Source organism: Agelaius tricolor, unplaced genomic scaffold (genome assembly GCF_023055355.1).
Source record: "Agelaius tricolor isolate 1412-34295 unplaced genomic scaffold, bAgeTri1.0.p SCAF_3, whole genome shotgun sequence".
Classification (NCBI taxonomy): Eukaryota; Metazoa; Chordata; class Aves; order Passeriformes; family Icteridae; genus Agelaius; species Agelaius tricolor.
In genome coordinates this window covers 55820701-55847591 of record NW_027269263.1, presented here as the reverse complement: position 1 = coordinate 55847591, position 26891 = coordinate 55820701, and the positions used below count along the sequence as shown (strand labels likewise).

General features: G+C 39.7%; 1 protein-coding gene across 1 annotated transcript in view; it reads left to right on the top strand.

Annotated features, from left to right (window-relative positions):
* Nucleotides 1–26891, top strand: part of PRKAR2B (protein kinase cAMP-dependent type II regulatory subunit beta) — a 76483-nt gene that overhangs the window by 27553 nt on the left and 22039 nt on the right. Inside the window, exon 2 of the mRNA XM_071423917.1 lies at nucleotides 2484–2519. Coding sequence (XP_071280018.1) covers nucleotides 2484–2519 — 36 coding nt within the window. The remainder of the gene's footprint in view (nucleotides 1–2483; nucleotides 2520–26891) is intronic.

The following is a 26891-nucleotide window of genomic DNA, read 5'->3' as shown; positions in this document are numbered from 1 at the left end:
TAGTGTTTCTTCCCTGGGAACTTCTCTGCTGTTCCTGATGCTGTGTGGCTCCAGGAGGAGCATTTAATATCCCTCATTGAATATTTCTGCCACTGATTTATCCATTTGTTTCTGAGACAAGACTTTCCTCTTCTGACATGTTTGAAAGATAATTTAGTATTTGTTTTATGCCTCAAGAAAAATGCATCTTAGACTTTCTTTTGCCTACCTTACTATGCTTACCCTGCCAGACATGACCTGATTGACCACTCATCTACTTTGTATTGAAAACACCTAAATTCCTGTGGGGCTGATTATTATCTGAGACTTTCTTGTATGCTAATGCTTCCACCTTTCTGGACAACAGAAGTATATTGTGATTTGCAACCAGGAAAATAGAGAGTAGTTCAACTTGCTCCATAACAAGGAACTGTGGGCTCTGTTTTTAAATCTCCCAGTAACACATTTGGATGACCTCCATGAAATCCCAGTCTGGGCAGGAAGGCTTTGTCTGGTTGCTGCTGAAACACTGATTATTCACATAAGCTCAAAAATAATTGCTGATCAAGGTTCTGACATTCTTGCTATTTTTTTTTCCTAACAGTAAATAATTTGTAAAATCTGTTGCACAAAAAAGTAAGCTTCTTGTAGCCAAATAAAAGAGTGAATTTAGAATTATGTAGCTGAAAAAGAACCTTTTTCTTTGATAATCCCAATAATTTGTTTCAAATTATCTTAGTTTTGTGCTACATGTTCCTCTTTTTTTTTTTTTTTGATGTGCTGAGGTAGCTGTCTAGAGGAGTTAAATCTTCATATCTACAGATTATATACAGAGCTGACAGCCAAACCCTCCCTGAGTTTGGGGAAAGCTTCTGAATGGGAGCAAAACATTATTTTATGGTTTCTTGTTAGAAATATGTCAGATTCCAATTTTTTTTTAATATGAACACATCTGCTGAGACCTGCTGCAAATTTACTTGCTTAAGGAAACAACTCAGCCATCTGATGGTGACAGTCATGACTGATGTCCTGAAATGAATTTGGCCCAGCACAGTAGTGACAAAATAAACAGTTCTGAGGAATCAAACAGCCCCCATATTACAAAACAGCAGTTGCATAAAATATGCTGTCTGTTTTGATAAAAATGTGTCTACATTTTTTTATCTTTTCATTTAAAGAAAAATTGTTCGGGGGAATAAGAATTCATGTTTCAGAATAACTTTGCTGGTGATGTTACTCTTGTGCTCACCTTTATATGTGTTTGGGGTTTGTAACAGCTTCTTAACCAGAGGTTTCCTTCCTTGTGGCTAGCACTCCAAACCTCTGTAGTTGGGTTTCCCAGTGTATTTTTTTGCCACTTGGACCTGTCACTCCTGTATGTGCTTGTACAAACCATCTGTGACTGTGGTTCAGAAATTGTAGCTTTGCTCTGGCTTTTTGTCCCCAAAGGAATAAGAAGTCAGTTTGCTTCTCAGGCTGTTGTTACTGTCTCTCTTTTCTCTTGGCTTAGGTGTTCACGACATGATGCATAACTCCCATGTAAAATTTAGTGGGTTAAAATAAAAAGGTTAATATTTTTCATTTTTCAGTTCTGTATAAATACGAAGAGCAGCTTTTACAGTTGAATATTAATAAGCACTGTAAGGGCATACATTTTTAATGTGGCTGCTGCCCACATTTGAAATTGGGTCATTCAGATTTTCTTCTTGCTCTTTATTCCAGCAGTTAATACATCACATGAAAGTAGAGTTCAAGACCAGTGGTTTTTACTAATTAGAAGTCTGAAGGTTGTATTTGGAAGGCAAAACATAAAACTATTTATCTATTTTATCTCTAGTAACTCTTGGAGGAGCTGGTAAATTAGAAATGAAATAGGGGCAAAGCCATGTGTTTTAAATCGTGTTTTGCAGTCTCTCCCAGTTGGAAACAAGACAGGAGTCTGATTACAAAAGTTTGCAGCATGCACTTGGAGATGTGCCAGGGTGGCACTATGGAACATTTGCACTGGGGTTTGGCATTGTTATTGACTTACCTAAGGAGTTTTAAAGGTTAGTCAAAGCAAAAGTTGATCTTTTAATGGGATTACCAATTAATTTTTTCTCTATAGGAGTATCTTTAGTGCCTGATTTCCAATAGGTATATTTTGTAAAAATGAAGTAAATTTTTTTACATACCCTGCTTGCATTATTGTTTGCAAAATGCCTATTTCTGTGTGCTCCATAAATAATGGAGATGCAGATCTAAATGTTTCACATCCACTCATGAACAGCAGTAAGTAACAGTAACTCCTAGAAAGCTGAAAATGGTCTCTTTTTAGTTAGTATGTACCATCTTCTGCAAAGCTATTTAAAAGTTAAAGTGAATACGAATGGGTTCTTATAAAGATACAAAAATAATGCTTGTCTGGTGTTTGTAGTTGTCACACTTGGAATGAAGTATAACATTGTTATGTTTGAAGCAAGTTAGAGTACTACAAAAATAATCAAAATGTTGTTTTCTTTCAGCTCCAGCGGTAAACCGATTCACCAGACGTGCATCAGGTAAGCTGAATGAAATTCCATTTATCTCCATAATGGCTGAAACACTATGCTGACAATGATTGTCCTGTAAAATGTAATATGACATTTGTCAAAGCTCTTTAAAGATGTTGGACTTGGGCTAACCTCTAATTTGTTACCTGCTTCACTAAAAAATGTAGCCAAGGTTTCAGGTCACGGAACTTGCACGAGCCCTTCTTGTTGCTGTGGAATTTATTAAAAACCTAAGCTTTTTTTTAACACCCCCCCCCCCCCTTAAAGAAAATAATTTCAGTTCTAGCAGATCTGAAGGCTGAAAGCAAGAATTGAATAATTGAATGTAATCTGAATGTAAGCAGGGTAGCAGGGTTACCTTGCTTACCCCAGAGACAGCCTGAAACTGCAATTTCGTGATCAGCTATGCATGAAGAAATGTTCAGCTGTGTTGGAAATCTCAGTGTTGTCCAAACCCAGGCTGGTTTGTGTGCATGCTGTGTTGTTGTGCTGTGCAGAGCTGGAAGCACCATTCCTGTGGTGGTGCTATGTGGTTGTGTTGGGTGTGCACCTGCCTTGCCTGGTGCTGGTTTGCGCATTCTTCAAGATAACTTGGTTCTTGCTGGCTCAGAGGACTCCTTACTTTATTTCCATTACATGTCCTCAACATTATGTATCATTAAAAGTTAATATCCTTAGCCTTTCCTTATTGTTCTGCTGTGTCATGTCCTTCAGGCTTAATTTTTGAGGGCTTTTTTTCCCTGAATTGTGAGCCCCAGAATCTGGATCTTACTTGTTTGAAGTACTATGAATCTGAAAATGTGGCATAAAAGTCACCATGAAATGTAATGAGACTCATGGCTGACTCAAAAGAGTCAGGAGAGCAGGAGATGTGAGCTATTCCTAGTCATTTCAGTACACCACATTCAGTATAAAATGCTCTTTGTTTTCAACTTCAGGTCATTTTAAATAAATGTATTTCATAATGCAGTAATTCTATCCAGACTTCTAGTTTTGATTGTTACAACCTCAGTCAGGTAGTCCCTTGTCAATGTAAAAATAGTAGTGAAAATCCTCAGGATTACTGAGGAACTGCAGAGGAAAAAGGAGGTTTGCAGATTGGTGCATGGCATATAATAGAATCACACAATGGTTTGGGTTGGAAGGAACCTCAAAGATCACCCAGTTCCAACCCCCTGCCATGGGCAGGGACACCTTCCACCATCCCAGGTTCCTCAGAGCCCTGTCCAGCCTGGCCTTGGACACTTCCAGGGATGGGACATCCACAGCTGGTCTGGGCAACATGTGCCAGTGCTTGACCACCTTCACATAGGTAGCACTAAGCAAGAAAATGTAATTAATTCCAAATATTCTGATGCTTTAAGTTATGATAATGCTTCATGAGGTACTGTAGCTTGAAATGAAGGGAATGATTTGTTAACTGGTGCTCAGCAACAGTGAGCAGGGCTCTATGCAAATCACATTTCATGTTTTAAGGAGAGTTCTACTGTGACTGATTGATAGCTGACAGTAATGAATGCAGTCCTTCTAACAGATGTGTGATAAGCTTTTGCATTCAGAGAGTTTGATTGTTTGGAAAGCTAATACTTGGACACAAAAAGCCCCCAATCAGTTATTCTTAATGTTTATTTAATACTAAATTAACATTTATTTTTAAAAGGAAACTAAAAGCATGCTATAAGTCTGAAATTTTTGTGCAATTATTGGGGAAATAATTTCTGTGGGGAATTAATATTTCATGTATTTTGGTCTTGTTGTGAGAGATAGAACAGTTATCTTATTCAGAATAATGAGTCAGGTGGTGTAGTAAATCAGATGTAAATCATGTGAATACATTTCAAACTAGAACAAGGAAATGCTGCAGTCCACCATGTGTACTATTTTATTAAGTTAGTGGTAGCTTTAATAGTTAAAATGACTATTTTTTCAAACAAGGAAGCCTGTGAAAGGTGATGGTTCTTACTTTTCTTCTTAAATGATAAATGACTGTCAGAGAAGTACAGTACATTTAAGAAACTTGATTGTTAAAATATGAAATTAAAAACATAAACTATGCTGGTAATATAAACATTTCACAGGGATGTTTGCAGTCCTAACCATGTTTTTAAATACCTTGTTTTTAATGGAACAGTTGTCTGCAGATTAAGGCAATCAAGACACCTTGCAAGGGGAAAAGCTAAATAGTAGCTGTTGGGTTTGGGGTTTTTTTTAATGCTTGGTAGCTTAACAGCCTTCTGTAGTCAAAGCTGATTCTCGTGTTTAGGAAATGCCATATGTATTATGTAGGCAGACCAAATGAAATGTAGGGGTTTTTTTCCTCAAATATGAGCTTCTCCTAATTTTAGGCTGTTTGGCTAAGAGCTATTTTAAAATTTGAAATGTGCAATATTGTAGATTCTTGACTGCTTTTGAAGATTTTCTTCTGGTGAATATTTCCCCAAGCTAGTGGTGAATATTAGGAGAGTTAGCTCTAGAATGTGGTTTCATGTTGCATGTGATTAATGATATTGCAGACTGATTCTGGGAGTGTGTGACTTCTGGGTGCCTTTTGTCATGCCTCTGCCCATAGGTTCTCTCTACTTCTCTTGCACAGATCTTGGAGTTGTGCTGCCTGAGGGTGGATTGATTTAAATAAAGCAGAAATACAGGAGGTTCTGGTGTGTTGATTTGCATTGGGTTTCCAACATTTCCTCCCAGAGAACAGTAATTCTCTACAATGGGTATTTTGATGTTGCTGTTACTCTTTGGGTAATGCCTAGTATTTTGCTTGGTTGCATAAGATATAGTTATTTTTCCTAACTGAGCTAGAAATTAGGCACCCAGAGCTTAATTGCTGAAGCACCTACTGAAAATAATACAGCCCAGCATTTATTATTTAACAGCTGTTCCTGTTAACATGCTGAGAATGTATTAATGAACTGTCATTGGTATGTAGAGGAAAAAAGCAGAAATAAGCTAGAAATAAGCTAGGATAAATTAGCTGTTCTGGAATTCCAGTTCTTAAAATTTATTGAGCTCCCTAATTAGATATCTCTGAAGTGTGTTTATTCATATGTATGTGTATATATGCAATGTGGGCTCTGTACATAAAATACACTTACAGTGCTGGTGACAGCTACTCATGGGCTGGTTAATAATGCACTCCATTGTTCTAGGCTGTGCACAAAGAATAATAGATATCACACTCTTAACAAGAGGAGTTTAGTAAGAAGAGGAGATTAAAAATACTTTATAGAGCTAGAATGAACAATGAGACAGCTGCAAGTAGTTAATCCTTATTTTTATTTTCAAATCTGGTGGCACCAAGATGAAGAGAAAAGAAAACAACTGTTGAGGCGATCAAGAGACTTGGGTGTGGGAAAAAAGGGGAGCATGAAGGGCACCCCTTTGTCCTTCAGACAGGATGTGGGAGGCTCTGTGCAGCGTCATACAGGGGGAAATCTGGGAGCAAGTTTGCCAGAACAATTTATTCTTCTTTGTGTAAGTTGCCATTAGGAAGAAAGTGACAAAATGAGAGTTTTGGTCTGCAGTATCCTGAACCATTGTGTGGACTGGATTAGTCATGCCCAGAGTAGCATTTATATATATATATCACTGCTGCTTTTCAATTTAATAATTCCTGCAGGAAGCATGACAATGTACTTAAGTAACATGGTGAATTTTACTGCGTTTAGACTACAGGAGTCCTCTTAGTGAAAGAATGGCTAATTGCTTTCTGAAATTATGGAAGAGCATAGGTGATATCAAATTAAATGGTTAAATATAAACTAGTATTTAGGAAGAGCAAATCGACATTGCTAGCCAAGAATAGAAAATGTCCCTAGGAACAATATTTCACTTGTGATTTTCAATCAACTCAACTATATTGAGTTTTTCTGAAAAAGATTGGCACCCACTTTCCTGTGGCATTAAAAATTGTCAGAGAAAGGCAGCATACTGAAATGAAGTGCTATTCCCTTTTATAGAGTAAGGCAGAAGCTAGGGTTGCACCAAAAATAATAGTGGGAATTAAATAACTGTAAAGTCCCCTTTGAAATGCTCAGGTAGGATGTAGTGTTGTGGAAGCATATCAAGTGACAGAAGAAAGAAGAATGAAGAACTTTATTGATAAACCAATAATTCCAGAAGAATTCTTCAAGAAGAATCACTGGTTCTGCTTTTTCTGAGTGATGAATATTCCCCAAACTGAATTCAAGTGATGTTGGATTCACCTTTGTTCATTACACACGTGTAGTTAATCCCAAATTTGAAATGTCCAATATGTCACATTTCTGAGAGAAGCAAGGACACAGCTGACATACACTGGTATCTAGTATTAAAACTCAGTTAAGCACTAAGGCTGCCATTGTCATGGTGAGGAAAACCAGAAGAAAAAGTGCTGTCAGAATTTGAGACTGTATCTACATTGCATGAACAGAGCACAGTAAAGAAAACATATTGTGCCTTGTCAGGGTCCTTCTTACAATTACCATCACTGTAAGACTCAAATCCTTTGCTGAATAACAATAAGGGTGTGGTGCACTGAGCTGTAGGCACCTTAGAGCCACTGGATCAGGGAGAATGCTGTGCTTCAGTCTGCCCCTGGTCCTGCTTAAAGCACATATGTCATAGAATATCCTAAGTTTGCAGTAAATCACAACTCCTGTCCCAGCACAGGACACCCCAAGAGTCACCACATGTGCCCAAGAGCATTGTCCAAATGCTTTTTGAACTCCATCACATCTGGTGCTGTGGTCATTTCCCTGGGGCACCTGTTCCAGTGCCCAACCACTCTCTGGGTGAAGAAAGTTTTCCTAATGTCCAGCCTAAACCTCCCTGGCACAGCTCCATGCTGGTCCTTTGGATCCTGTTAGTGGTCACCCGAATGAAGAGATCAGTAGCTGCCCCTCCCCTTCCCCTTGTTAGGAAGCTGTAGAGAGCTGTGAAGTCTCCCCTCAGTCTCCTCCAGGCTCAGTAAGTCAAGTGACCTCATACAGTCCTTGGCTTTCTCCTTCAGACCTTCACCATCTTCATAGCCCCCCTTTGGAATAATAGCTTTAGATCTTCATTGTGTTGAGACACTCAAACCTGCTCCCAATACTCGAGATGAGGCCACCCCAGTGCAGAGCAGAGCAGGACAATCCCCTCTCTTGCCCAGCTGCCAATGCTGTGCCTGATGCTCCCAGGACATGCTTGGCCCTCCTGGCTGCCAGGCCACTGCTGACTCTGGCTCTTGGGAATGAAGAACTGATCTCAGTGATCTGCCCCACAACACTTCTGGCTCTGTGGAAAGTTAGTGATAAAGGCTGTTTCCCATGCAATCCCATGCAATTAATTGATCCAGCTTCCTTTTTTTAGTTCTTCTTGCATAGACTGTTTGCTGTGCACTTCCTCTGCAAATGAGACAGTCACAGAAACTAGTGTTTAATTTGCTCTTGTTTCGTCTTATGCTTTCTGGAAATTTGAGGAAAGTTCCTGTAGAAAAGTGAAGTATTAACATAGGCCTAGTGATGCTTAAAGAACACGCACATTTGCCTCCACTCCTAACCACTGTTTTCATTCAGAATGTTTGATAAATAACATCATGATGTTCAAGTGGGGAGTGTTTGTTCCTGTCTTCTTGTTACCTTGAGATTTGTTGCTTTTGATGCAGATCTGAAGAAGAGCCTGTGTGCTTGCAAGCTTTTCTGCCTCCTTCCAGGTTCAGTTTTTTTGGCTGTTCTAGTGACAGATTCTGCTCATGAAACTTTTTCTTCTCTCAGTTGCATTGCATGTATACAAAAACTCTTCCATACTACAGTGTATAGTTGGACAGTAGTATTCTTGTTCAAAAAAACCCAAAATTTAGGCTATCTGCATTACTTCAGGAAGTTTTAAAGTGGTTCACATTCAACTTTCGTTTGTTCTTCTTTTAAAACTCCAAAACTTGAAGCATAGATTCTAGTAGGTTGTATCAAAGTGTTTTAATGTATATACGATGAGCAGAGGTTGAATATGAATTTTTCAGAGCCCATTGATGAAGCTGAGTTACAGAAATAGGCAAACTGTTGCAAATCAATGTGATGCCAGGTTTTAGATACAGCTGTGTTTAAGCCGTTTTTGTCGTAACTCTTGAGGCTTAATAAAAAAAGAAAGATTTTGTAGATGCATACTATAGGGCAAAGTTTGAGGTGGTGGAGGAAGGGAGGAGAAAAGGCAAGGAAAGGGGGAAGAGGGAGATGTTGGGAATAAGTAGATAAGCCTTGTGCTCTGTGATAGGTTGCTATAGAGAGGACTCGCAATATTTGTCCCAAGGAGGTGGCAGGGAATGAAGGAAGTAAACAAATAATGATTGGCCTAATTTTTACACACACAAATATTTACACTGTCTTGAGGAAAACTCTTAGACTAAATACTTAGTAAAGCAATGGACTAAACTGCACAGGAATGTTGTGTTATCTCAGAAGTTTTAAAGAAAGGTAACACCTTTTCTTGAAGAAATAGAGGTGTAATTCATACTGCAGCACTGCATAGATGATTTAGGTAGATGGTTTAGATGATTTATTGAAGTTTCATCTGTATTTCTGTGTTTGTTTAGATGTCTTTGCAACCACGTATTTCTTGACTGCGTTTATAAACTGATAAAATGTGCAGAGTAATAATTTTTAAATTGTACAAGTTGGTAAAGCTAGATAGCACCTGTTTCTTTAGAAAATAGGGGAGTTGTGTTTTGAGTTCACAAATTACTGTGTATCCCTCTTTATGGGAAATTGTAGTTTTTCCTGCTGTCTTAGTATAACCTTTGAAAAGCATTATGAGCGTGGTTTTGTATCAATAAAATTGATCATTGTAGGTTTTTCAGCTATTTGGGCTGGTCTTGTTTCAGACATATGAAACATAAACCAGAGATTGGTGTTGAAATACGAATCAAGTGTGTCTTTAGGGACTGTTGCCCAGCCTGTTTGAGGAAGAGCTCAGACAACCTAGCAGGGTATCAGTTTGTCAGATTGATTAACCAATACCTTTAATCTCATTTTTGTATATAACTGGTATGTAAGATGGGTATGGGAAAGTGTGTTTATACATCAGCCCTACCTGCATCCAGCAGCGTGGCCTCATCCGTAGCACTGTTTGGGAGTGGTCCTGTTTGGGACTGTGCCAAGGACTGGGCTGGAGCCTGGTCGGGGTGAGTGAGTGTGGGGGAGGCAGCAGTGTGGTGGTGGTTCTGTTCTGAGCCAGAGGGAGCGCTTGGATAATGCCAGTTCCAAGCCAGAGGGAGTGCTTGGATAATGCTGGTTCTGAGCTGGAGGGAGCACTTGGATAATGCCAGTTCTGAGCTGGAGGGAGTGCGTGGATAGCGCCAGTTCCAAGCTGGAAGGAGCAGTTGGATAATGCCGGTTCTGAGCTGGAGGCAATGGTCGGGTAATGCCAGTTCCGAGCTGGAGGCAGTGGCTGGATAATTCCGGTTCCGAGCTGGAGGCAGTGGTTGGATAATGCTGGTTCCGAGCTGGAGGCAATGGTTGGATAATGCTGGTTCTGAGCAGGAGGCAATGGTTGGATAACGCCGGTTCTGAACCGGAGGGAGTGGTTGGATAACGCTGGTTCTGAGCTGGAGGCAGTGGTCGGATAACGCCGGTTCTGAGCCAGAGGGAGTGGTTGGATAACGCTGGTTCTGAGCTGGAGGCAATGGTTGGATAACGCTGGTTCCGAGCTGGAGGCAATGGTTGGATAATGCCGGTTCCGAGCTGGAGGCAATGGTTGGATAATGCTGGTTCTGAGCTGGAGGCAATGGTTGGATAACGCTGGTTCCGAGCTGGAGGCAATGGTTGGATAATGCTGGTTCTGAGCTGGAGGCAATGGTTGGATAACGCCGGTTCTGAGCCAGAGGGAGTGGTTGGATAACGCTGGTTCTGGGCAGGAGGCAGTGGTTGGATAATGCTGGTTCTGGGCAGGAGGCAGTGGTTGGATAACGCCAGTTCTGAGCCGGAGGCAGTGGTTGGATAACGCCAGTTCTGAGCCAGAGGCAGTGGTTGGATAACGCTGGTTCTGGGCAGTAGGCAGTGGTTGGATAACGCCAGTTCTGAGCAGGAGGCAGTGGTTGGATAACGCCAGTTCTGAACCGGAGGGAGTGGTTGCATAATGCCAGTTCTGAGACAGAGGCAGTGGTCAGGGCAACTGCAATCAAGTTGAGCTTCATGCTGAGCACTTTTTACATGTGATTCACTCCCTCTTTTTTGCACACTTTTGTTATTAATATTAATATTGTTGCTGTTACTGTTCTTTCCTTATCTTTTTTCTGTTTCCAGTAAATTGCTTTAATCTCAACCCATGATCTTTACCTTTTTTGCCTCTAGTTGTCCTCTCCAGCCCAGGGAAGAGAAATGAGTGACTGGCACATTGGTTTGGAGAGTCTCAGTGGGAGCACAAAATTCTTATACCTCAACAGTCATACTTTGTTTTCTGTTTTAACCTGCTTCTGAGTTTGCATTCATTATTGATAATCTCAGAGATCCAAATAACACACAATCAGAGAAGTTAATAATCTTCCAATGCTTTTACCAGGATGCTCAAAACTCATGATTTTGAAACAAATACAATAATGGAAGTTTTTGTGGAATGAGAATGTATCCATGTTGCTGAAAGAAAGAGGAAGGATTTTAAAATAAATTTAGAGCAGGTGTATATTGATAGTCATTATTTAATAGTTCTGATCTTTTTTATCTAAAATATTTCAGTATCTGTATCTGTGATGATCTCCTCTTTAGTTGCTGTACTATATTGTTCTTCCATACTTGTGCTAGGTTAGGGAGGTAGGCTCCCTCCACTGTAACTGATAGAGCATGAATCTGTAGGCTGTTGTATCTGCTTACCAGTTTTCCAAAACAATTCCATTCCATCTGTGACTTCATGTGGTTTGACCTTCATGCTATAGAAGATTTATTCTGAAGGATAAAAGATGAGTAAGACAAGGCATGTTTTACATAGCAAGTTGTTCAAAATGGAATTACAGTATTTGTTGTATTAATGTGAATGCATCCTTACGGGGCTATGGTGAGTAATTCCTTTTCTTGTTCTAATAACAATTTTGTGTGAAAGTGAAAAAGATTGATTTGTGGTGTCTTCACAATTATTGTGAAGAATTATAATGAGCCTGCCAGAATGAAAAATTGCTGCAATTTTTTCTTTGCTACAATGCCACAATTCATTCATGAGGAAAATTGTATATATTTATTACATAGAATAGGAAAGAGAATTCATTGAGAAAATAAAGAAAAACGAACTTGCCAGAGGAAATATTAAATGGAAATGTTAAAGCCTTGTTTAGTTTTCTTGTTAAACCTGAGATTGCATGGAAACACTAACTCTTTCCCCTCTAGATACACAAGAAAATAATGAAAATTTGGAGATTCACTTTCAAATAACCAGTCACAGAGGAGGAACCCCCATCAGCCTAAACTCAAAGCTTCAGTCAATCTTTGAAACCATCTTTCACTCTGAACATCATCTACACACTGCAACAAAATTGGGAGCTTATATCCTTAGCATTGTTTTGCATGCAGTCTAGTAAGTGATGAGTGCATCTTTAAGGCACAAATTCAACGCCTACTTGTCAACCTTTTCTCTCCTGCTATCACAGTCTGAGTTTTGGAAATACAGCTTCTGATTGAAGCAGTACTTTAGCAAAACTGTGCTCTCTGAGCTGGGGACTTGGAACACTGAAAGGGAGAAGTCCTAAATAATAATTACTTTCAAGTTTCTTATACCCTTGCCCGTGAGCAAGAGGGAGAGACCTTTTTTTTTTTGGTAGCATTGATTTGGGGACTACTTTCACCCCTATTCTCTTTGATCCAGAGCTGAGTACATTTACTCTTTTGTTAATTTTTTTTGTCTATCCCATCATAGCAAGCAATATATTACATATAGCAATATATCATCATAGTAATATACTAATATCAAGGATAGTTTTGTAGGACACAATTTAATTTTTTCAGGCATTTTCCTTACTGAGAAGATAAGCACTAATCTTATTCTTTATTTTAAAAAACTGCCTCATTTATGCTGTCCACTTGGGAATAAGTTCCTGGGGAATGCCAGCCATCACGACTTCGAGATTTAGGCTCAAATAGAAGAAGTCAAAAAAAGCAGCCAAAAGCAGACAAAAATGTGTGTGTATGTATTTATAAAGAACATTGCAGAAATGTCTTCCTATATAATGCTTACCTACTGTTCTCTAGGATATTTAGGCATATCATAGAATCAATCATATTTTCTCATGGTTAGTGTGAAGGAATGTTTCAAATGCGAAATAGCTAAGAAGGAAAAGGAGAAATACTTACGCCTACTGTGTGGCATAATTACACTGAAAAAGATGAGATCCTAATCTAAAAGATCTTCTTCAGGTGTGCTCCTGAGATCAGTTTGTTCGTGAGTAATTACAGCAGAGAATCTAAACTGTCATTGTGGTTCAGTAGTGCCCAATGACATGAATATGTCATTGCATGTTGGTGAAGACTGTACATTTTGTTAATCGAATTTCTTACCTATGCAAGTCAAACCATGTAAGAAGAACAAGTATGGAGTGCCCCATAGCTCATCCTCATATGTATGGGGCCTGTTAGACCTGCACAGTTGCCTTCTTTAATAAGCCATCCAGGAAATTGGTCTGTTGCAAGAATGAGGAAGGAAAGAGGTACAGTTCTTATGGGTCATTTCAAGAAACACAGTCCACGTGCAAAAATTACTAAAATACTGTTGGAGAGCTGCGGTCACGCAGCTGTCACAGAAGCAAAGCAGAGGCAGGAGCAACACAGTGTGACAATAGCTGATACACTGGGTTAGCAAGGGCCTGGAAGAGAGGAGTAGGAAGCCTGTGCTTGATGCAGTCAAAAAGAACAATTAAGTGGGATTTAGATCCTTTGTGGTACGCCTACCACCAAGTGCCCAGCAGCAGAGCTTGTTGGGTGTGACACCCTCACTGCCTGCTCTCTGCACATTCCCATCTCTGCAGAAAACCTGCCCTGAAAGGGAAGGAAGATTAAGACATGTGATGATACAAAAGCTGTGCTGCATAAAGGAGACAAAGACTGCCTGCTATTAGAGGCTGCTTTGCTGCAGTCTGACACAGATGTTAGCTATGTATATCTCCATGCTAGCGCTCTGTACCTGCTGATGTGATCTGCAGCTCATGGTATCCTCTCACCTGACTCTGCAGCCAGTTGCTTAAAACCTTCTGCACAGAACTTGACTGGGGAATGGTCAAGAAACTGCAGATTTAAAGTTAAAAGCAACAGGGATAATTTAATTCCTGTAGATGCTCTGGCCCCCACAACAATGGAATATTACTGTCGCCTAACATAGAACAAAAAGCTGTCCTGAGAAATTTATATATAAAGCACTTAATTGAATGGCACACAACCTTATGGTTTATGTTTTCCAGCTTTTTAAATTAGGTAAATCTAGCAAAATATAGTGTGTAACTGTTGGTGTAGAGAGATGCTTTTAGTAGAACATGATGTTCATGATTTTGTTAAAAACAGTATTAATTTGGAAAAAATATGACAGTAGATGCAACCCACTAAGTAATGGTATCTGCTATACTTGCCTAAAAGCCATAAGCCATTTTGTCACATACTGTCATTAATTTATGTATTCTGACTTTCTAAGTAGAGTTTCTTACATGTTTTCTTTCTGATTAGACCTTGTGAAGACTGAGTCCCAGGGGTGCCAACTGGCTTTCTTTGTCAGTTGTTGTGGTGATGATTTCCCAAATGATTTTTTAATTTTTTTTTTTTGTTTTGGTGATCAAGTTGGGAGGGGAAACAATTGAAATTGTGATATAGTGCACTGACACTTGTTTGAAATGCTTGCTTTGAATTGCAAATTTTTCAAGAGTGTGCTGACTTTTCACCCAAAAAAAAGAGTAACATTTATCAAGGTACAGAATGTTTTTATTCCATTAAAAAACTCTTTTCTCCTGTACTTGGCACTGGCAAGGACACACTAGTGTTCAGTTTTGGGTCCCTCACTACAACAAAGACATGGAGGTGCTGGAGGGAGTCCAGAGAAGGGCAACCCAGCTGGGGAAGGGTCTGGAGCACAAGCCCTGCAAGAAGCAGCTGAGGGAGCTGGGGGTGTTCAACCTGGAGAAAAGGGAGCTCAGGGGAGACCTTACTGGTTCTACAACTGCCTGAAAGGAGGCTGTGGCCAGGTGTGGGTCAGTGTATTCTCCCAGGTAACAAATGATGAGGAGAAATGAGCTTCAGTTGCACCAGGGGAGTTATAATTGGATATTGGGAAAAATGGATTCACCTAAAGAGTGGTGAAGCATTGGAAGAGGCTGCCCAGGGAAGTGATGGAGTTCCTGTAAGTGTTCAAAGAATGAATTGATGTGGGACACTGATATGTTTAGTTGGTATGGTGGTATTAGGTCAAAGGTTGGACTTGATGATCTTGGAGGTGTTATAAATGATCAAATCGGAAACCAAATTTATAAGAAAACTTAGCAATGATTTATTAGATCGTTAAGAAAATAGAATTTCGAGATAAAAACCCCACCACAGCCAAGGCCGCGTCAACCCCAGGTGCAGGCGCTGGGTGAACCTGGATCCGACCGACAAAGTGGCAGCGTCTCCCCAGTGGTTCACCCCGACTGCTTCACGCCGCTAGCTTATATACAGTTTATTCTGCCTGAGGCAGGGATGACCAAATGTTCCTTTGTGTCCCTTCACATGTAGAACTGGGGCCATACATGTGCAGGAATAGACAAAAGTGAGCCCAGGTGTCTGGATGGTTGTCTGAACACTTCAGCAGAGCCTGTATTTGCCCACCCGTAGCAGAGTGGCACCTGGTGCTTGAGTATGGTAGATGCAATCTTCCCAGGTGCAGGTCCTCCTGAGTGGCTTAGACATTCCAGGGAAGGTTTCATTCATACGTCAACAGACTTGATATTATTTTAACGTGGTCTGGGAACTAATTGAATAAACATAAGACTCTGCTCCCAGCCAGGGTGGTCAAAGACATAGCTTGGATTCTACAACATTTTATACATATGTAGCATGAATTATCTCTACCATATACTACAGAGGTCTTTTCCAACCTTAATGATTCTATGATTCTTTAGGTAACTGGACTTGTGCCAATAATGCCCATAATTCTGGCATATCTGTATATTTCTTGCAAATAATTCTTAGGATGTACTACTTTGTGGTTCACCTCTGACCATAATGTCATTCTTATTTGGAGTTGGAGGAAGTCTTTTCAATATTTGTGACATTTTCAAAGCTGAAGCAAAATCAGTTTCAATGCTGGGTGACTTTTAGTTTAAGAACTGTATATGTGATGAAATGGCTTTAAAATTTATCATTAAAAGCTTTGCATTAAGGTTGAATTATTAAGTAGAAAAAAACCTTCTACACCAAAAGTTATAATTGACTGATCATAAGTTGCCTTTTGAATAACGAATTTTTAGACCTTTGTATTCCAGACTAGGCCTTATTTTTTACAAGCACTAAATATGTCCCATCAATTTGAATGAGAAAGGAGGTGCTCAGCTGGGTGGAGGCTGAGGTGGCAAGTGATTGTATTGTGCAAGAGAGGAAGCAAATTTCAGGGGCATTTCTATTCATTTCACACTTCTCATGCAGGGCTCTTTAATCAAAACACACGACAGAGGGATCATTTGCAAAGGCATTATTTATATGAGCAATTGGAGTTGTCTCTATTTATAGACTGGTTGCAATCACACCCAACCACTGGGTTTCTTAATGCATTTGTCATACAAGTGGTGCCAGCAGGAACTCTGTGTTTACTTCCCAGTCTGCCATTTTTAACAAATACTTCTTTTTGTGAAACTTCTCTGTTTTTCTTCCTGCTGTTGATTTCATGACTGCAAAGTTAAAACTACCACTGTCCTTCCTTCCTGAGGGTAAAACCAGCGCACTTTAATGACTGGGCTGTGAAATTGCACAGTGGTGCAGGTGGGCACAGTGTAAGTAAGTGACTTAATGGAAAGCAATAATGTAACCCTGGGCTGGCTGCATTAATGGGAGCAATTTGTTACCAGCCAACAGGGATGTGCATGTGCACCTTCTCTAACACCAAATGTTTAGCATCATAACTTTTGGAGGGTTTTAACTGACGTTTTTATTTTGTGTTCTGCACTAAATGAACCTGGAGTGGCATGGCTTCATGTTGTCCTCTTATTTTTGGGGAGGATTGTGTCCAGTGAAGAGCTACTATTCTGTTTGTCAGTTGAGTCATTGATCCTTTAGTTGGCAGACACAGACATGTGTTGGGAACTGTCTGTTGTGTCTCTTTACCTTCCAACAGAGATTCTGGGGGGGACAGATGCACCAGCATGAGGGAGCAAAGTCTTTATCTCTGATATATCTGCCCTTCTCTTTGTCCCACAGGCTAGCCACGCTCTCTCTGTACTGTGCTTTTATGTGGTGTCTCTAATTCTTTAAGAGTCACAGAATCATTACCAGGCTTCACCCTTACGGGTGTATTATGTTAAAAACACTTAACTTCATGAGGGCTTAAAAATATGCTGGGGCCCTTCTGCTGTACCCACTGAAACCTATTGCAATATTTATACATTTTAATAGCTGATTTAAAAAAATTTTAGTTTTCAAAGGTAAGTATATTTTGCTGAGAAGTTATGAATGGGTTTATATGATGAGGAAGATCTTAAAATTTCATCAACAGTTCACTGCATTTTTTTATCTTCCCTCTTACACTGAGCCTTTTCTTAGGTTTTCAGTGGTGACAGCATAATAAGAAACACCTTATTTTTAACTGTTCTTGAGAAAGAATAAAAGAAAATATGGCAAGCCTGTTTCTTACTAGGTGTGTTACAGTAGGAATTCATGCCTATTTTAGATAGTTTTGTTATCATCAATAAATTATTGTGTTTTTCTCTGGGCAATACTCTATGTGACTATTGACAGTGTCTCTGTACATCCTCCTCCTTACTGCAGATCACACATTATTTTCCCCTGGCAGTACCTGCAGGGACTCTATACCTGACCCTCCCTCGTCCTTGGAGGGAGGAGTGGGTTACAGCACAAGCTGTAACGAGTTCAGAGAGGTGTTAGATCCTGCAGCCACTCTGCAGAGTGAACCACTTTCTGCTTAGGCAGATTTTCTTCTGCATGATGGATCCTGTTCTTTTTGTTTAAAGCAGAAATGTCTTTATAATTTATGTCCATTGCTGTGAGACTTGAGAAGTTTAAATTCCATCTTTGATCCATCCATATGAGAACCATTGCTTAGAAAGTGATGCATTCCTGCTGAATGCTCTTCTGTTCTCTTAAATTCAGCAAGGTGAATTAAATCCCTGTTCTCTTAAATTCAGCAAGGTGTGGCATCTAGTGCCCGTGTGTCACAGGAGTGGAGCAGAGAAAGCCACCAAGGCTCACCTGGTTCAGGTGTCTGAGTTTCAGTGACCCTCTTGGTCACTGCCAGGGGCAAGCACCATCTGTGCATCTCTGAGACAAAACTGATTGGGATGTGGTACCTAAGGTGACTCCTCAAGAGTATTTTTCCACGCTTGTCATGATTAAGACGAGACTAGTGGAGCCCACGGAGCTCCAAGTCTGGTAATATGGATGAAACTTCTGTGTTGATGCTTTGTAGCACTGGCTTTCCAAATCTACACCCAGATATTAAGCATGAAGATATTAAGCAGCTTTCAGTGTTGGGCCCCTTTCTACTCCAGGTGCTGGAGTGAGTCCAGAGAAGGGCAACGGAGCTGGGGAAGGGTCTGGAGCACAAGTCCTGGGAGGGAGGAGCTGAGTGAGCTGGGGGTGTCCAGCCTGGAGAAAAGGGGGCTCAGGGGAGACCTTATCACTCTCACAGCTGCCTGAAGGAGGCTGTAGCCAGGAAGGGATCAGCCTCTTCTCCCAGGCAGCTAGCAACAAGAAAGGAGGACATAGCCTCAGGCTGTGCCAGTGGACCCAGTTTTGTTTGGATATCAGGAGGGATTTCTTCACAGAATGGGTTATGAAACACTGGAATGGGCTGCTCAGGGAGCTGGTGGAGTCACCATCCCTGGAGGTGTTCAAGAAAAGAGGGAACGTGGAACTTGGTGCCATGGTCTAGTTGACAAGGTGGTGACCAGTCAGAGGCTGGACTTGATGATCTCAGAGGTCTTTTCCAATCTAACTATTTCTGTGAAAATAGTTTCAAATGAGCTACATAGAAGAAGAAATTTTTTTACCATAAAGCAGTAATGAACTCTGGTCCCTCTAATACTGGGGGCATTGGGATACAAACACCAATAGCATGCTCAGAGCTACAATCAATAGCATTTTTTTCTTTTATGCATCTGGCTCTTAGCAGTTCCTGGAGCTTTTTACCATATTTTGAGGATCATTCTTCTGTATATCCCATTATTATCCAGACTTTTAAGTTTCTTCATATTATTGATTTCTCTTTGTACATGTCTAAGATGGAAAATATTCACCAGACTTGAATCATCTATACACTGGCCTGTGTGTACTGTGCCACTTTGAGAGCTTCAGCTAGTTGTAAATAACTTTGTCTTTGCTTTATAGGTTGGCCCACTGAAAGGCCCCTGAGAGTATAAAAAAACCCACACTGATTTATAAGTGTTTACACTAAGTATAGTACCTTCAAATTAATTTGTCACAGTATTCTAAGCGTAGCACTGCTTATTTTCAACACTTGTAGCTTTCAATTTTTATTGCTTTTTATTGTTCTCTATTTCTTTATAATTAGAATAGCTTTATTTAGCATACCAGCAGTGGGTACCTCAACAGCCTGATTCATTCAATTCAGTGTGGTTCATTCAGCCAGAATATTTTTGCTGTCTCCTAGTTGTGCTGTTATCTTGGTAACTTTTACACTGAATGATTATTTAGTCATTAAACCTGAAATTTCTAGAAGTCTGGAGGGAACTGTATACAAATTAAATCAAGAAGTTCTTTAGCACTGCTGCTTACAGATGGGATGTTTATAAAGAACACAATTTCCTTGGCGTTCCTTCATCTTTCTCTATGGCCTTCATTATTCCCTCTAAGTTTGATCTCTAAAAGAACATTCTGTTACAAATAATTGTTTTGGCCAAAGAAGCTAGATGCCACTCTGTCTTACAGTAAGGGTTCATTTATTCTTTGATCATTAACAGAGTTTTTGCTGAAAAGCAGCTGTAGGTAACTCGTTTCCTGGGAGAAAAGAGCTATAAGCCTGAATTCTAGCACCTGGCAAAGTGAGATGTTAACTCTTTAATTTGTGCTGTAATTCTAGGAGCTTTTGTGAAAAGTGGTTACCTGGGATACAGGATTTCTTAGAATATTGGTTTCAGTAAATGTGAAGCATTTGGCTCAGGTTAGGATCTTCAGTATTTTGCCCTTTCAAATTTAAAAGAATTGTAGCTTACATCTCTTCTCTCGTGAAGTAAAAATAGAAATAAAAATATTTCCTCCCTTCCATTCATTAAAAACAATTTTATATGTATTGTTTTCCTGAAAGTATGGATCTCTTTTATATGCACAGCAAGGTTTCAAGAGGAAACCAAGTTAGAAGCACATATTTTATATTTAGTTTTCAAAATGGCAAGTGCACTTTTTTCAGAGGTTTTCTGATATGGATTCAGTTGCTGAGAAATTTTCTGTATTTGCACTCATGTGCTTTTTCCTGTTGCCTTACAGTTTAATTTTCTGCTGAAATGATGTGAGGTCGTGGTTGTGTAGGGGAATGCAAGAGCTGGTTCCAGTGGAGATCCTGTGTTTTAAGGCAAGAGACTAGGAGTTGAGGTTTGTGTAAGACAAGAAAGTCTGCAGAAAATGGAGAATACTGGAATATAGAAGGAAAGTATTTGTGGAGGTGTGCTCAGCTTTTTCCAAATAATGCGACGTAATTATTACAAATTTGCTGCAGGAGGCCATTCATGCAATTCAGTAATTTCTTGTTTAGGGAACAAAGCTCAATCTTTCTTGATCAGCTGCAAGTAGAGAAGGATGCTTTTGTCATCACAGTCATTTAGGTATGGAATAGACTGGGAAAGCCTATGGGAAAGTTTGGACTGGGAAGTCCAAACCAACTGTCTTGTCAGTCTGATGCTGTCTGAGGTCATATTGCCAAGTATTCATCAGTGAACTCCTCCTGCACACATATGGTATTTTCCTGGGGTTCATCTTTTCCTCAAGTGCAGAGTGGTTTTAAGTAAATACTGAGAAAATGGAGTTAAGTGATAGTGAGCATCATAAAAGAGTAATGCACCTTGGAGCATCCTGTGTGTGCTGATGACACGTTATCCAGCCATTCTGCATCCTCTTGTAATAGTATAAAACAAGATGGAGTGAAATGGCACTGTGGAATTCTGCAAGATCCATAGATAGAAGAAGAAATGAAACTGCATTCACTATATGCAGGAAAAAGATAGATATGTTTGTGTGTTTGCCCATGTAGTCTTTTGAATACAGTAGTATTTAGTTCATAATGGTGCTAAATGTGTATGTGTGGGAGAGATTGAGGGTATTTAGAAAGCTGAAAATAAAAAAATGCCCCTTTTTTAATGTCCTCAGAGTGCACTGTCTGCATTTCCCATTGACTAAGGACTTTCTGAGAAATACTAGTTTCTCAGTGACAGGTCATTAGCTGAATGAGTGGAGGCTTAGGGTTTTTTTCCTCTTAGAAAAGATTAGTTCTGTGAGACCTTGATGCCTTTTTTCTTGTTCTGAGTGTTAAGCAGTCATGCAGTTACAGACAACTTCTATTATTAAAATATAATTGTGGGAATCTGTGTTTTCAGGGTGATTATTGTCCCTCCTGTTCTTGGAGTGATAATATTTGTAGGCCATTTTTTGGCTTGTTACAGTTGTCTGTCTGGTGTTGCAGATGCAGGTGAGCATGCACTGATGGCTGTGTGGGACTTGCTTTTTTACCTTGGTGTGTAGTTACCAGTATTATTTCATCACAGCACTTTATATTTTGACTATGAAAAAGTAAAACAGCATATATATTATTTCATAGTTTTGATTTGTCTTCTCAACTTCCTTTGGCTTTTTGAAAAGAATCCTGTCAGCAGAAAGTCTTGACTTTATATTTTGGAATTGTTGAGAAAACAGATGTTCAAAATCAACCATTTTCAAAACTTGGCAGAAATATTTTCCCTAATGTTTTTTGTCTACCTGTCTTCCTGTTATATCTGGAACCTGTTTAGTAAGTTTGGTTTATCATATTTCTTATAGAGGATTATGTGAGCATGGCTTACCCATTCAACCAAAGCCAACATACCTAAAATCAGCATGCTAAAATTCCAGGAGACAAGCTCTGTTAGCTTATTCTCATTTCATTTTGCCTAGCAGCCTGGGCCCAGGAGGAATGAGGAGCATCTCATTACAGAGTAGCTGGGAATGTAGAATGTAGGGCATTTCTGGAAAATGGGAGTGGTGGGTTTAAGCTTCCTTCCCTTGGTCCCATAGGGTGAAAACCAAAGGTAACTTTGCTATAGCAACCATTCTTTCAGAAAAGATGATTCCACCTCTTTTTTAGGAGCCTATTCTCAGCTTGCTGTTTGAATCCCATATGGCTGCAGGATTTTCTGTGAAGCCTGTTTGAGGTTGAGTTTTGCACTCCCTTAGCTGCCCAGACCAAATCTTCACTCTGTGTGGGATCACAGGCTTTGACATGTGCCTCTGAAGAACTCTGGAATTTATGACTTAGGCATCATTCCAAAGGGTCACAGGTGTGTTCTGGGTTTGGAATTATGTGTACCTTCTCCATTTTGCTGGATGGTAGATTGTACTGTGTACCACACTATCATACCATAATACCTACTCTTGGCAGGTTTTTCACCTTATCTGTTTAGATAAGTTTTAAACTGGTCAAATCCCCTGGCAGGACACTGAGACAAGCTTGTCAGAGTCAATAGCTTTGGATTTGTCTCTACTCTCCCTACAGCCACTCTTTACACAAGTTTTGGAGGTCACCTTCTGTTGTCTTCCCTCAATGATATATTTTTCTGCTTTCTTGAATTTTTTAATATCTTTAAGTCTCCAGTTATCAGTGATTATTTTCTTTGTCACTCCTAGCCATTTTCTTCCCCTCACTACATCCTTTTTATAGATATCAGATCTTGTTTTTGTCTTTAAACACTAGCACATAAAATAGCCATAAATATGTCCTTTCACAGAACAACCACCACCTTTTTGTGGCATTAGTCTTTGTAACTTTTTGCAGATCCTTGACACAGATTTTCTCATGTATTTTCACTCCTGTCTTCCAGCTGCTGTCTACATAGCAGGTTCTTTTCCCTTAAATACATTTTCTGAGAGGTGCTACCATTGTCCCAGACAGTTTTTGTTTTTAACCCACTTTAAATGGGCTAACAAAATGAGCAAATATTAGGTTGCATTGTTCAGAATGTGTTTTTTTAACAGATGCAATTTATATTTGCTCACATTGTATGTAAAAGATAATAATTTAGTCTTTCTGATATCATCCTAATGCTGACTTCTCAATGAGAAAAAATATCTGTGATTGAGGTACTATGTAATCACATCACTGTATGGCTTGATATGAAATGCTAAATATGGCAGGAAGAGCTGGGTGCAGTTCTGTGCTCTGTTTCTATTCTGTAGTACTAGCAAATATAAAATTGAAATGTATGCAGAGAGCTCTGTGTCTGCTCAGGCCTTGTCAAATATTTATGCATATTTTATATATATCCCAAATAACACACTGTAGCACTGTGAACTGCTGGGCTTGTATGAGAATGGGAACAGAAGGTTACACAAGTCAACATCAGAGTGCAGTGTGTTGCTACATGTTGTGCTACTCCTTATGCTGTGGTGGGAAAGCTTATGGAGGAAGTACTATAGTGCATGGTATATATTGGCAAGCTCTTCTGGTGGAAGTAAATCTACTTCTGTGATGATTTTATTGTTTAATAACTACCTGCAGTGTTCTGGACACTGTAATGCATGTTTGTGCTGGTTTTCACTAGCCAGACAGATGAAACCAAGCATTTCCTGAGAACCAAGTGAAGCTGTCTCCTGCCATGAGCCAGAAGCCTGGCTGGGGTTGTTTTTTTCAGCTCCATCATGATAAATTGCACAAATATTGAAAGAACTGAAATAGGACTAGAAAGAGGACTAAGTACTGTGGAAGTCCTTAGGGAAATTCAGTTAAAACTCCTTTCTGGTGCCCTATTTAAAAATAGGGAATTCTTTCAGCTCCTTGTGCTGAAGTTTGAGTAGATAGTTTCTGTGAAGGAGCCTGCTTAGTGATTCAAACCCCTATGACTTCAGGGAGTAGTGTGTGCATCTTTGACCCAGCAATGAGTGTGCTAGCTGTGATCCAGAGTGTTTTGAAGCAGAGGAAGGTACTGTGGTTTAACACACCACAATTAGCACTTTTACATACTAGATAATATTAAGACACTTGTGCAAAGGTGTCTGCACCTTTGAATGACTCAACTGGAATGAAGTTATCAAAAAATGTCTTTCTGGGGCTTCTCATGTTTCTTCAAATGGGCTTTCATAGTGATCAGTAGAATCTTGATGAAACTTCTGCTTCATTGTGAGAAATTTTAAAATATGAATAAACCCCATGTGGACTTTTAAAGAGAATCCTTGGGAGGTTTTATGACTCACTATTGGCATGGACCTCCTTCAAGATGCTACATGTTATGTTAGATACTTTTTCAGAGATGCTTGAGGAAATAGCTTGTCGTTCAACACATTAGAAATAGCACTGGTAGCAGATGGCCAAGAGAAAATGCTGTAGAAAAGTTGATTGTGTGACTCTGATTTCTTGCAAGTGTGTAGTGCAGGCTGGGCAAGGTCTTCCAGCTCTGGCAAAATGAGGGTTTTGGTACTGAGCTGTGTAGCTGAGCACAGCCCTGGTGTTTGGTAGGTGATGGTGACAATGAATCAATGTTTGGAGAATTGCAGCCTGAGCACTGACAGCAAGAGTAGGTACCTGTCCTTCACGAGCAGCTGATCCTGAGACAGACTGTCTTGGCAGTGCTCCCAAGACTCTGATTCAGTCAGTTCCTGCCTAATGAACTGAAGACCACTTTCCTGATAATTAAGAAGAAACAAGCTGCCTGGATTTCATCCAGCTTCAGATTTTTACACTGACATTCTGAGCACTTAGTTATTGGTGCTAGGTAGTCGACTGCTCAAAAGTCATTATCCCCCAAGTCATGTGGATTGGAGGGGAAATTTATTTTTGGTTTGTTGTGTATGAGGAAATCTCTACAATATGCATGTCTCTCTGATTGCCAGACCACTTTTTCTGAGTGTACATACTTTTATTTCAGCTTGGATGGCATCTCTAATGTAAATGTTCTATGTCTGAAAGGCTAATAACACAGAATTGCAAGGTATCAGGCATTCTGTGTATTCACCTATTATGCCTAGATAAAGTTTCAGTTTTGTGACCCCCTCAGGAGTAGGCACTTCACAGACTTTTTGAGAGTATCATGGAAGTGATAGCCCCAGTGAGCATGCTTTGTTCCAAATTAGTTTATATTCAAAGTAATCTAAAATTCTTGAAATAGTTCCAGGGTTTGGCCCAAATGATGGGTCTCAGCAACAGAGCCACTTGGTATTGCCTTATATCATCCATGGAAATCAGATAAATTTTATCTGGCTCATTTCATTGTACACTCAGATAGATTAGAGGGTTGAGCAGCCTTTCTCTGGGCTGTTCTTCAGTCCTCATGTTTGCTCACAGCTCTTCAATGGCATCTTCCATGTGGAAGATCTTCCCAGTCAAAGCCAAAAAGACAGAAATTATAATGGTACTTGGTAGCTGTAAGTTGAGACCATGACTGGTTATTTCTCACTGCTACCACCCCCAAAGGGTTGCTTTTGTTTGAATTAAAAATACTTATGGAATTGGAGTTCTGGGGTACAGGGCTGTCTTTCTAATTCTTCTAGTGGTAGGAACTGGTGAGATGTCAGAAAATAGAGTTCCATGTCAGAAGCTTTGGAGGTCCAGGAGTATTTGTCTAATTCAGTTTAGAACTACCACCTGCTCTGCAAGGAGTGTCTGTGTACCATATTTCTCATGCAAGAGAAGTAAATCCTGACAAAACAGGAAAAATCTCACACTGTCATTAAGTCACCTTAGCAATTTCCATACAGTTAAGCAGGGGAAGTGATGTTTTTACTGTAAGAGGGAGTGGGCATAGCTGCCTTAGACAGGGATGTTTATAGGGCTGTCTGACTTGCTGGTGGAGCTACAGCAGCTGGAGATGGTCTGTTTCCATGATCCAGCCTGATAGTCGTGCTGGCAAAACTGCAGTCTTGATTTAAATGTGATGAAAAAATATTTTCACAGCTCTTCTTCTCTTGAAAAATTCTTTCTAATACAAATTATGTCTTGGGAGTTCTGTAGTTAGGAAAAAATACATGTATATTGATTGGTTTTCCTGCCATGTTTTGAATAAAATACATTATTCAGTGATTATATATGAATTGTTACTGATTTCTTTATTGATAGCTTCATTTCATGTTGCATCAAGGGAGCAAGAGAGCATGACTAATATGTTTTCTGATCTTAAAATTGCCAACTGTATGTTAATTTCCATTTTAGAATTCATTCATGGCTGGATTGACTGTACTGCTGATTTTGAATGTAAAGCATATTTACCAGGTGAAAACTAGAAAATTGACTTTACTTGGAGTGACGAGTTAGAAATTATCAAAGTTCACCTCTGTCTTGCTGACAAAGCAATCCATCTAGAGTAGTGCACATATTTCAGTGCATGTGTATTTCCATAATACACTGTCTTTTGACAGTTCATTTTTCTTACAAATACTTTGTCTTGATGTATTTGGGTTTGTTGGTATTTGTGTCCATCTTGGGGAACTATATGTGAAACATAACCCTCTGCTGGAAAAACTGAAAAAAAAAATTAATTTCACTTAGCTGAGCTTAGCAACCAGTGGAGAAGTATGTACAGTGTTTGTACCACTATTTTTTAATGCCACAATTATGTGTGGGTTGAAATATGTCCCTAAGAATAGTAGTAGGATTGCTTTTTGAGCAATGATGTGAATATTGCATTCAACTGGCACATAGCAAAACATGGCAGGGCATCTGAGCTTGGTAAAGTAGCATGGACTGAGTACTGCTGGGATGTGGAATGAGCTAGAGAGGTAAAAAAATAAAATATTGAACACTGTGAGTATTTCAGCCACCAGCAGTGTGCAGTCATTCAGAATAATTAATGTCTGTGGTGGCAGTCATTAGTCATGGTCATGGTGCCTTAGGGAAAAGAGATGGGGACCACAGACTGTCTCCTTGGAATGCATGAAATAATACAGAAGGCATGCTATTACTGCAGGAGCAGCCTGTCATCATCATCATCAGAGGGTGAATTCCTTTGTTTTCCAGGAAACACATACTAAATGGAGAAGTGGGGGAAACCAGTCTTGCAGCTTG